Source organism: Condylura cristata, unplaced genomic scaffold (genome assembly GCF_000260355.1).
Source record: "Condylura cristata isolate star-nosed mole 26May11 unplaced genomic scaffold, ConCri1.0 scaffold00009, whole genome shotgun sequence".
NCBI classification, from domain to species: domain Eukaryota; kingdom Metazoa; phylum Chordata; class Mammalia; order Eulipotyphla; family Talpidae; genus Condylura; species Condylura cristata.
In genome coordinates, this window is record NW_004567110.1 from 62,849,503 (window position 1) to 62,861,621 (window position 12,119).

The 12,119-nt window shown below is 41.7% G+C and overlaps 2 protein-coding genes across 2 annotated transcripts in view; one reads left to right on the forward strand and one right to left on the reverse strand.

The window, feature by feature from the left end:
- MCM4 (minichromosome maintenance complex component 4) overlaps positions 1 to 5,611 on the reverse strand; it is a 20,610-nt gene extending 14,999 nt beyond the window's left edge. The window contains exons 1-9 of the mRNA XM_004679892.2: positions 5,548 to 5,611; positions 5,375 to 5,458; positions 4,584 to 4,748; positions 4,100 to 4,263; positions 3,904 to 4,005; positions 3,480 to 3,575; positions 3,304 to 3,399; positions 2,303 to 2,441; positions 389 to 609 (exon numbers count right to left, since the gene is read on the reverse strand). Coding sequence (XP_004679949.1) covers positions 389 to 609; positions 2,303 to 2,441; positions 3,304 to 3,399; positions 3,480 to 3,575; positions 3,904 to 4,005; positions 4,100 to 4,263; positions 4,584 to 4,748; positions 5,375 to 5,444 — 1,053 coding nt within the window. The 5' untranslated portion in view covers positions 5,445 to 5,458; positions 5,548 to 5,611. The remainder of the gene's footprint in view (positions 1 to 388; positions 610 to 2,302; positions 2,442 to 3,303; positions 3,400 to 3,479; positions 3,576 to 3,903; positions 4,006 to 4,099; positions 4,264 to 4,583; positions 4,749 to 5,374; positions 5,459 to 5,547) is intronic.
- Positions 5,612 to 6,680: 1,069 nt separating this feature from the next.
- PRKDC (protein kinase, DNA-activated, catalytic polypeptide) overlaps positions 6,681 to 12,119 on the forward strand; it is a 212,101-nt gene continuing 206,662 nt past the window's right edge. Inside the window, exons 1-3 of the mRNA XM_004680043.2 lie at positions 6,681 to 6,834; positions 9,262 to 9,338; positions 9,431 to 9,523. Of these exons, the coding sequence (XP_004680100.1) occupies positions 6,681 to 6,834; positions 9,262 to 9,338; positions 9,431 to 9,523 (324 nt within the window). The remainder of the gene's footprint in view (positions 6,835 to 9,261; positions 9,339 to 9,430; positions 9,524 to 12,119) is intronic.

Below are 12,119 nucleotides of genomic sequence, written 5' to 3' on the forward strand. Positions count from 1 at the left end.
CCAGGCAAGAAAATAACAAAAATAATGAACAACCATATAACAGAGACATTTTGTGGGGGTGGAGTGGGGAATGGGATTAACATAAGTAATTTTATAGTCATAAATATTTTTCACAGATGTACCTCATGTTAAGTTTGACTTATTACAGTGGAATGGTTTAATCTGATCTACTCACTTATAAATGACATTAAAACTTCACATTTTAATAGTGGAAGAATGCATTCCCTTTCACATTATGAGGTAGCTGAAAGTCATTTAGGAAAACAAGGTTTTAGGGCCTCATGAACGGACAAGTTAAATTTGTCTTTTCTTGAGGATCTAGATAGGGGCTGCATAAAGGCAAGACATGCCAAAAGGGAGGTCATCCAAGGAATGGAAGGCCACATACCATCTGCTTGTCAGAAAACACAGAGCGGTTATGGATCAGGGCCATGCTGTGGGTGGTATGACAGCGCTCACACACACAGGGCTCAGCAATGCGCCCACGGTCAATCTCCACACGGACTGTGTGGGCACAAACTTGGCACTGGAAGAAAGCTTCCTGCATCTCTGGAATCAACTGGGATGTCCGTATCACCATGCCACTAATGGTGATGAGTTGGTCGATATCTGTATGAAGGAAGAGAGTAGGCATATCCATTAGCGACAGCCCACAAACCAATCAGATGGGTCTTTTCCTTGAGTTAGGCTTCTACCAGGACAGGCACAGTTCTGTTGTCAAAGCCAACAGAAACTTGTAGAAATACATGTAGAAATACCCAGGGGTGGCTATACAAACAGGTACCATGGATATTATGGGTACACTCAGGTCTTGAATGGCCTTCTGTGGTCAGTCTGCCTTCACTGAAGGCTGATGTAACTTTGGCCCTTCTTCAAGGTCCCACCACTAAACCCTTGCCCATCTACCTCCCCTGACTTCTATAAATGTGTTATATCTGATATTGCCCTGTAATATCATGTAACACTGCTTTTGTTTCTGAACACTTAAATGTAATATGCTTACTCAAATTGCTCTGTGCCTCCCTCAGTTTCCCTACTACAATACCCAACCACAGAGATGTCAGAAACAAATTGAAGAACATAAAAATTACACTTCTTTAATAAATAAACATTTTATCAAGTTTATCGACTTACTTTTTTTTTTTTTAAAACTGAAATGTCTTCTGTAGGTTAATCTATAGGGGCATTTATAAATGTTCAGTAGTTTGGGCGCTGCGTGGTGATACAAGGGTTAAAGTGCAGCACTATTAGCTGATACAAGGGTTAAAGTGCAGCACTATTAGCAGCCACTGTGTCAAGAGTTCAATCCCTAGTCAAGGAGGTAACCCACATGGCGTGGCAGATCTTTCCTGTTTTACCCGCTGCTCCCCTCAGCAGAATATTTCAGTGGATCTGCCTGCTCTACTCCCCACTCTGTCTCTGGTGAAGCCTCTCACCCCAAGCACCTCTGGCCTGTACTCTAGTTTTTGTATGCATAAATAAATAAATCTTAAAAAAATGTTCAATGGTTTTGTATGTTAATCTTTATACACAGCAAATATGTTTGTTCTGTATAGTTATTCCTGGGGTCACTGTCTAATCTAGGACCCTGCTGTCTCACATCTGAGCTATGGTTGAGATCATCATAATGAACTTCAAAATAGCTTACACACTTAACCAGTGTGAGCTTCTGGAGAGTGGCAAAATCTTTCTCCTAAAAAACTGTTGGTGGCTCTCTACTGATTTGCGTAGTAGAAGTTGGAATTCAAAGCTCTTGAGTACCTAGACTCTTCAGCTCCCATGCAAACATCGCCTCTCAAACTCCCTGAGGCTACCTAGATTCCTTCATCTGCTTTACAAACATTTTCAGTAATGTAAAGTTCTCTTTAGCATGAACTGTTCCCACTCAGGCCTAGTGCTCTGCTTTCTTCCTGACACCCAGCATTTTTTTTTTTGTTGTTGTTGTTCCAGTAATTTACTTTCCATCTAGGATTCTTTTTTAAGGTTCTAGGAATTATATTTTGTATTTACTCTTTATAAGGATTTTGAGAAAATGCCAACTTAATAAATAAAAAAAATCTGTTATTTTTGATAAGTTCATCTTAAGATAGAGAACTGCCAATAGTTAGAACATCTTCCATATAAATAATCAGTTAACTTAAAACTTTTGAAAAGCTGGGTCCATAGCACATAGGATCACTGACACTGCTATTTGGCCAGTTTATAATCCATCAATATCACTAATGATTCTTTTACAGTTCTTCTATGAAAAAAAATTTTCCTTATTTTTATGGTAAGTAATTTCCCATAACTAAAAGATTACCTTCTGGATTCAAACTCCTCATATTCTTAGTTTTTAAGGCGTTGAATGGTCTTATTTGAATCTGATGTTCTAAGATTGAGTCAGGGTAACGGTCAAAGAAGATCTCATTCACAGCCATGTCGAAAGTTGGGATAACCTCCTGTTAAATGAATGTAAGGATGCCAAGCTGTGCTTGTATCTCAGAGTTAAATACAGGAAATAAAGCATTTTACATTAACAAAACAAAGAAAACCAGATGGCATAATTCAAAAGCATTATCCTAAATAACTATACATGTGCCTTTAAAACCTAGGCACTCCTTATCTCACTAGATGAGATGCATATTTTTATCTGGGTTAAAAGTGAATATATATAAGATGTAAAAGTGCTTTGTGATAAACTGGCATCTATTTTTCTTTTAATTAGTAACATTTTTTTCATGTTTTACTTTTGTACATATTTTAATACGATCAAAAGACTAAATCATGATTACATATTTTTTTTTTCGTTATTTAGCATTTGCTCCTCAATTTGCAGATAAGAAGACAACTTCTGGACAGGCAAAGAACATGAGCAAAGTTATATAGTTATTAGGCCACAAAATCAAGATTTAAAAACAATCCTGCATGCCTCTGAGACCTATAGTTAGAATACAGCTGATATGTCCTGAAGACGACCTGAGTCCTAAGAAAAAAGGTAATGTAGTTAAACTAGTCTATTGAGTTAGAAGTGTGAAGTACATTTCTAAAATATTTCCTAAGGTAATTTACTTCATCAAATCTAAGAAGCTATCAATGATAACATTCACTATTATCTTACATGCTATACCAATACCAATTAAATTATAACACACCATTGACAACATACATTCTACTTTCAGAAATGTTAGTGTTCATCTTAATGGAGTTGAAAAGTGGTTTTCTTAAGAAGCTTTACACTTTGGATAGTCTCTTTATAGATAAGGAAATTGTTATTTTCCAGATGTTTACTGTGATTCATCATGGTCAAAGCAAAATTCTTACCTGTGGGTAGCAGATGAGCTGTCTGTATAGGTTTTTGTCAAATGATTTTATGTGGTCACAATTTACATTTAAAAATGGCTCCCCAATAACGTTAATCTGTAAGATTTAAAGAGATGTTATATTCTGCTAATGAAACAAAAAACATCACTTGAAATTTTAAGAACATATGATTTTACCTCTGCAAGTCGTTGCATGTACACAGGTTCTGTAATGTCTATGGCAAAATTTTCTTCTTCTTTAGCCAGAGGGTCAATAAAATGCTGAAGAAATCTCTTGATGTAGAGAAAAAAATACTAAGTTCAGTGTATTTAGAAAAAGAAACTAGAACTTTGTTGGTGGCCTAGGGGCCATGTCACAGTGCTATGGCACTATCACTGGGGTCCAGTCCAGGGAGGTAACCCACATATGGTGCAGCAGACTTCTCGTCTTGCCCGCCGCTCCCCTTAGCAGTGTATTTCAGTACATCTGCCTATTTAGCTCCCTGACTCTGGTGAGTACTCTTTTCCACTGTACCTCTGGCCTACACCCCAATTCTTCTATGCATAAATACTAAAAATAAATAAACACTTCCAGCATTGAATTCCAACATATGTGGCTCACCTGAAAACTTTCTTTGCATGTTGCCACGTTTACATCTGTCCCCCAAATCACAAGTTTTTGGCCTAGAGACTGGTCACTTGCCACTATTTCTTCTGTTGCTGGCTACACAGCAAAAAGCAACAAAACCAAGTTAGCAAGGAATATTCCATTTTACAACCCCAAAATGATGCTATTAAAGACTGTATAGGGTACTCACCCCATCGGACTGCAAGTCCACTTGCAGGCCCTTTCGTGCAGAGCCCAGGTCAGGCCTCTGTCTCACTGGTGTGCCCCTAACACCACTCCTTGGAGTTCCCTCTACTCTAGAGCTCGGTGTACCATAAGTCAATGGTGAACTAACATCAAAGTCAAGAGGAATGGCTGTAAACAAATTTTGAAAATTTACAATGAAATTCTGGTAGCACATCAACCCCCCAAACCACAGTATGTTACTGGTAGATCTAAGTCATCTAAACACACTAATAAAATGCACTTGTGGTGGTTAAGATGGTAAGGACTATCAAATATTCCATAACAGAAACCACCAAAAGTTTTTTTCTCTGCTCTCTAAGCCCTAAACATGTACTAGCGTCTTGTGGTGAACATATCTAATGCAGTTACTTCAACTACTGTGAACAAACCAGCAAGTCTGACCAGCTTAAGCATCATTTACAGGATAACTTAGATCTACAGAAACGCACTTGAAGAATGCATTTGAGGAGGGCTGGAGAATAATGTATCTTGTGCTGCAGGACTCTGTAGGTCAACTCCAGGTGAGGTAGGCATTGGCTGCAACTCTCCTGTTGAAGTTGAATCCTCGCCTCTTCTCCTCTGAGATGGAGATGACCTGGCATCATCACTTCGAACTTGTGATATACAAAACAGAAAAGATGGCAGTCAACTGTCATATTTGGTTTACCTTGTTTTGTCTGTAGGGATGAATTCTTTACTGAACAAATGGAAACCAAAGAAAACAGGCCAGGGCCCTCCCTGGTGGCACAATGGGTTAAAGCACAGCACTAGGAATCTATCTACAGCAACTGCAGCTTGAGTTTGATCCACTGCCAGGGAGGTGACCCACATGATATGACAGTCCTCCCTTCTCTCGCCAGCTGCTCTTCTCAGCAGTGTATTTCAGTACATCTGCCTGTTCTACTCCCCACTCTGTCTCTGGTGAATCCTCTCACCTCTGGCCTCTACCCCAGTTCTGTATGCATAAATAACTAAATCTTAAAAAAAATAAAAGAAATCAGGCCAATGGAGGTGGTCAGTACAGTCAATGGGTGCTGTACGCCCCAAAGTCAAGTGTCTGAACAGTAGCACCTGCAGAGCATACACGAAGGATCGCAGTGCGCACATTTCTTACTTCACCCTGAGGGTGTCTACACGTGAGCAAGAAAGAAGAGGCCCAGGGGCAGGCCAAGCGCTCACCACAGTGGCGGGAAAAAGCCAAAGCCGGGCGGAACCCAGAGGGTGATGGGCGGGCACTCACGCGACTGCGCCGAAGAGGCCCGTCCGCGCCGGCTGCTACGGCGGCTCGGGGTGGACGCCGGCGATGCCATGGTCTTTCGAGTACCTGCGACCAGGAAAATATGCTCGCGTCGCGCGAGTCCCACTCCCGTTCCCGCCCGCACCATCCCATCCCTCTTCCCCAGCTTCCACTACCTGGATGAGGCAACTGCTTAAACACCCGCGAGACACCAGGCAGCTTCCAGCTAGTGCAACTAGATGCCGGAGTCTGCGGAGTTTTCGCGCCGGCGGCACCAACGTCAGCGGCGTCCTACCAATCGCGGCAGTTTCCCTGCTTGCTCCGCCTCTGGGAGATGCCAGTCCGCATCCACAGGGGGTACTGAGCCGCATGCAAGCTTCTTCGGGAGGCCAAGACGCCCTTGGTCACCCTTCTGTGTAGGTTGGTGCAGCCGTCATCGCGATTTTTTGCGGGAAACCTGGGGCGTCCGGTCTGACCAAGTTCAGCTAGCGGTTGATTTTCACTGTAGTGTTAGCCAAGGAGGAAGTAAAGCTTTATACCTTAGACAGCTTCATTTCAAAAATACTCCAAGTACATTTCACTCTAGCTAGAGAAACACGTGTGGATCATTCACCAAATCTAGTATTTCGTCCACTTCTGTCCCCACATTCTCCTTCCCATCTTTTTTTTTTTTTAGATTTATTTATTTATTTGTGCATGCAGAACTGGGGTACAGGCCAGAGGCTCAGGGGCGGTGAGAGGCTTCACCAGAGACAGAGTGGGGAGCAGAACAGGCAGATCGACGAAGTACACTGCTGAGGGAAGCAGCGGACGGGTCAGGAGAGGTCTGGCTCGCCATGTGGTCTCCTCCGGGGCAGGCGGCAGGCGGGAATCGAACTCATGCGGAAGCGGCTTCAGATTCTCAGTACTGTGCTTTAACCCGCTGCGCCACCAGGGAGGGCCCGTCCTTCCCATCTTTTTAGAGGTCGAAGCATTGACTTATTTCTCCTTAGCTTTCGAGACAGGCATGATAAATGAATTGTATTCAACACGTTCATAATATTGCTGTTAAACTATGATCACTTACGTCCAAATGGGCTGTTACCCTACTGGAAGGGCCCTCCCGCTTGGGGCTGAAATAAAGTTCCCGCCCCCTCGAGCCCCGCCCCCGCTCCTGTGAGTCCCGCCCCTAAGGAGCCCCGCCTTCCGCGTTGCGAGCCCCACCCCTAGGAGCTCCGCTCCCACGCTCCTGCAAGCCCCGCCTCCGCGCCCTGCGGAAATTTGCGGGCGGGCCAGCTTGTGCGCAAGCGCTCCGCTGGACCTAGGCGTCATGGCCTCCTCCGACTCTGGTGTTCGGGGTTCCTTGCTGCAGCTACAAACTTCCTTATCTGCAGCAGACCGCTGCAGCGCCGCGACGGCCAGCTGTCAGTTGATCCGTGGCCTGGGGCAGGAGTGTGTGCTGTGCGCCGGCCACGCGGCGCTGGGTGGGTACCTTTCTGGCGGGGCCACGCCGCGGATGGTGCTCCGGCGCGCGCGCACGCCGCCAATTTCCTAGCCGCGGGGAACCGGGCGGGCAGTCTCCGGCTGAGTTACGCGAATGGTTTTTTGAAACCCAACCTTTTGATTCTGAGAACGGCGGTATTTCTGTGGACGTGTGTGAAAAGTGATTTGTCACACTGCTTTTTGTTAAACAGTGAAGGAAAGGTGTATTACAGTCAAACTTGGTGCCCGAAGGTTGGCAACCATTGCTATCTAAAGCAGGGAGAGAAAACAGGAAAGTGTTTCTTTTACCTTAATGTCAGCTACACCCATTAGTACCTTTTTAACACTTATATATGTGGTATTCCTACTTTGAACATCATTGCAGAAATAAAACTTAAAAAAATTCATGAAAATTCTTTTCAGTTTTTAGCAGTGCCTGGTTCAGAGTTTTTTATCCCTTTGTGCTAAAAGTGCGTGAAAACTTTTACTGTATTTCTTTTTAAAATCAAATACACAGACTCCCATGTTGTATCCGTTCTCCTAATTGAAAGATAGGGGAAATTTTCTTCCTCAGAAGTCAGTGCTGAATAGGAAGGAGAAATAATGTAAACAATAACTTAAACAAGGTGCTATTTAGTATCTATAAATTGTCTAGGATGTGTTAATGGGTAAATAAACTAACAGCATTATGTAATTGTTTCATAGTGACAGTTTCTAGGTTTGAATTCCTTTTGTTTTTTGATTGCGAGGCAGTTCCAAGTTTATCCTCAATATATAATCTGTGTCTTTTCATTTGTGTGTTGGTTTTCTGTTACTTTTAGCAAATGGGAATTAAAAAAACAACAACCAGGTTAATCTTACCATTCTGTGTCAGAAGCCCCAACATGGATCCCAGAAAGCTATAATAAAACCAAAGTATCCACACAAGCCACTCCTTTCTGAAGATTCAAGAATTGATTTCCTTTGTCATTCAGGTTGTTAGAAATCACTTCTACCACAGTATGGTCAAGTACTGTGGTACTTGAAAACTCACGCTTGAAAACTCTCATGCTCAGGTTGTAGAGGGAGGATTCACCAGGGACAGAGTGAAAGCAGAAGAAGTAGATCTACTGAAATACATGGCTAACTGTTTTGCTTGTCTTACTAAATTCCTTTTAAGATTTATTTTTATTTATTAATGCATACAAGAGCTGTCGTTTACATCAGAGGTGTGTGTGTGGGGGGGGGTGTAATAGGATTCACTAGAGACAGTGGGCAAAACAGGAGAGGTCTGCTGTGCCCAGCTTCCTGGCTGGGATCAAACTGGTGGCTGCAGAGTGCTGTCATAAGGGCAGTGCTGAGACTTAAACCCCTGGGCCAAATTGGAGACCCCTCCCTCTTCCATTTTTAAGGGTCTTGTGATTACATTGGTCCTATCTGAGAATTCAGAATAATCTCCCATTTTAAAGTCAGTAGATAAATTTCCTTAATGTTATTTGCATAAAGTAGCATAGTCTCAGTTTTGATAGTATTTAGGTTGCTGGTATTTGTGGGACCTCCTGTGTACTGCTGTTTGTGGAGTATCATAGAATTTCCTGCTTTGATGTTCTGGGTTTTGGAGCTCCTCAATCTTTGACTGGCCATGAAAGAATTTAAGGCTGTGTTGATGCAAAGCAGAGTTTATCAGAGACAAAATAAATGTATACCTGGGAAGAGGTCTAGGCTTGCAGAATCTAGAGAACAACTGCAAGGAAAGCCTGTGACTCCTGCCTTAAATGGGGTGCAGGAGCTTCTCACTCCATCCCTTTCTGGGGTTAACTGAACAGGTGCTCCTGGGACGTTAATTTATCTGTTCTGGCAGGGGTTTCTCAGTCACTTCTGTTCTTGCTCTCCTTGGGCTTAGGAGAGCAAGGTTAGGGTGAGTGACTGCCTTTGTGCCTCTGGGGGTTTCTTGACCATTTTATGGATTCTAGCAAGTGTCTTCTGAAGTCCTGAAGTATTTGGCCATTTAGTTTTGTTTTAATAGCAGCCTTATTTTCATGTTTTACCACTTACAAGGCTGAGTTGATAAACATACAAACCCTTTAGTATCAGTTTATGATGGAGTGCTTCTTTGGGGACTCTCTTTAAAAAATTTTAAAAAGATTTATTTATGCGTAAAGGAACTGGGATATAGGCCAGAAGTATGGGGGGGGGGGGGAGATTGAGGATTCACCAGAGTAGAGAATGGAGCAGTGGACTTACTGAAATACACTGTTAAGGGGAACAGCAGGCAAGATAGGAGAGGTCTGCTGCATTGGCTCCCTGGTGGGGGAGGGGGGTGGTTATAGAACTCAGGGGCATTGAACTCAGGCCCTGGCGATGATAGCCAGGTGATAAGAACCCCTGTGCCACTAGGAAGGTACTTGAGACTGAGACTCTTAACTGTTTTTTTTTTTTTTTTGATCTAGCATTACAGACTTCCTTAATTTTTTCCAAGGATATTGGTTTGCTTGTATTTGTTCAGAAGTCACTTAGCATTGATGAAGTAAGTTGAAAATTTTCATGTATATTGCTTAATGTTGGAGTGACTTTTACTCTTACACATATTTACTGTATTGTGCCTTTTTTTTATTATAGTTTCGTGATTGTAGAGAAGAAGTCCTAAAATTTTTATGTATTTTCTTAGAAAAAATTGGCCAGAAGATCACGCCTTATTCTCTTGATATTAAGGTAAGGAGGATAAACCTTATTTCACTAAATAGCAACATCCATTTTTAATACCCATGATATAAGTTAAACTTGGGGGTTTGGTTTATTTATTTCTTTCTTGTTGGAAAGTTTATTTACGTTCTTGATTGTGTTAAAAGTGGACTTTTTTTAGATTTAATAAGCCCATGTCCAAAACTTATTTTTATAACATTTTGCACTTAAAATTTTATAAAATGTCATAATAAATTGGATTTTTTGAATTGTGGAGAGATTTCAACTCACTTTAAGCAATTTTTTTTTTTGAAGATTTATTTGTGCATACAGAACTGGGGTACAGTCCAGAGGCCCAGGGGTGGCGAGAGGCTTCACCAGAGACAGAGTGGGGAGCAGAACAGGCAGATCGATGAAGTACACTGCTGAGGGGAACAGTGGGCGGGTCAGGAGAGGTCTGTCATGCCATGTGGTCACCTCTGGGGCAGCCGGGAATCGAACTCATGCAGAAGTGGCTTTTAGCTTCTTAGTGTGGTGCTTTAACTTGCTGTGCCACCAGGAAGGGCCCCTCTTTAAGCAATTTTAAAGAATTATCCTACTGGTTAAGATTCACATTTTCTCTTTTACCGAAGTCTGAAAAGTATCCTCTCTTTGGGCCTCCCTTTTTTGTCCAACCTGCATTCCCTAGGTTTCTTCAAATACACTCTGGAACTAGTAACCATAAATTAAGCTGTTCTTTCTCAGACTTATTTATACTTTCAACAAGTGTTACATCTCAAGGTAATTTGTTTTGTTGGCCCTAAATTTGCTTTTATTACAGTTTTTCAATACTAAGGTTTCAATGAAGGCTGTATTTAATCTTTTGTAAGTTGTAATTATCCCTAATATAGGAAATTATTTTTTTAATATAGTACCCCTGTCATTTCACAGATGGTTTTTTTAAACACTTTTTTTTTTTAAAGATTTATTTATTTATGCATACAGAACTGGGGTATAAGTCAGAGCTATAGGGGTGATAAGAGGATTCACCAAAGACAGAGAGGGGAGCAGAACAGGCAGATGGACAAAGTACACTGCTGAGGGGAGCAGCAGGCAGGTCAGGAGAGGTCTGCCACACCATGTGGATCACCTTTGGGGCCGGGGATCAAACTTGGACTGAGGTGGCTGTAGTTAGCTTGTAGTGCTGCATCCTAACCCATTGCACCCATTCCTAATATAGGAAATATACATATATATTTTTAAATTTTATAATAGTTTATTTTTACATCATTTTGTACATTTTTTTTTTCATCTCAATTGTAATCCCCGCAGGTTTCCCATCACCAAATCACCCATGTGCCATCACCATAGTCCAGTGCATTTCTCCCCTCCCCCCACTGTTTTGATCCCATTCCACCCCCACAAAATGTCTCTGGTATATAGCTGTTCATCATTATCATTATTTTCTCGCCTGTTCCATTATATTCCTGCTATGAGAGAAACCATCTGGTATTTTTTATAGGAAATATTTTTAATGATCACAGTCTTACTTAAAAATAGGTTTTTATTTTCTCTTCTTTCTTGATTGGGCTTTTAATGTTTATATTTCAAAGATTTATTTATGCATGCAAGAACTTGGGTACAGGCCAGAGATGCAGTGGGTAGAGGCCAGAGACAGAGTGGGGAGCAGAACAGGCAGATGTACTGAAACACACTGCTTAGGGGAACAGTGAGCAGGACAGGAGAGGTCTGCCACTGCATGTGGGTCACCCCCCAGTCTAGGATCTTAACTCATGCTGCAGTGCCTGCAGATCACCTTCATAGTGCTGTGCTTTAACCCATTGCACCATCAGGGAGGGTCCTGGATTTTAACGTTTAAATGTAACATTTATAGAGTGTGTTATGGTTTGCAGAATTCCTTAATAACTGTTTTGCTTGTCTTATTAAATTCCTTTTAAGATTTATTTTTATTTATTAATGCATACAAGAGCTGTGGTTTAGATCAGAGGTGTGGGGGAGGGGGTAATAGGATTCACCAGAGACAGAGTGGGGAGCAGAACAGGTGGATCTACTGAAACACAGTGCTGAGAGGAGCAGGGATTGAGACAGAAGAGGTTTGTAGTACTATGTGGGTTAGCTCTTTGGCTGGGAATCAAACTCATGTAGCAGTGCAGTAGCTGACGATTGCTTGATAGTGCTGAGAGTTTTAACACCTGTACCATCAGGGAGGCCCCTTGTCTTATTTCATTTTTTTGTCTTAATTTTTAGTGAAAGTTGGTGGGGTAGGTATTCTAAACATAAGCTTACAAATGAGTTAAGAAACCCATTCTTATCTTGGAGCCAAGTTGCCTCCTCCTAAGCTTCTGCTTGTCTCATTACAATGGTAAGAAACAGTACTTGTTAGCCATTGAGTCAGCCATTTTCCCTTCATTTCTTTAGTGACCTAGTTTCATTTATTTTGTTCTTTGATAGTTTTTATTGATATGATTATACTTAACATTGTTTCAGTGTTTTCAGTAATTAAAAATCTATACATTTGTACAATCAAATATTGTACTTTTAGCAACTAAATAGTGCATCGTATGTTGGTATATTCAATAACTAAATTGTTATCTCATATATCAGTATTGCTCTTGTATTAACTACC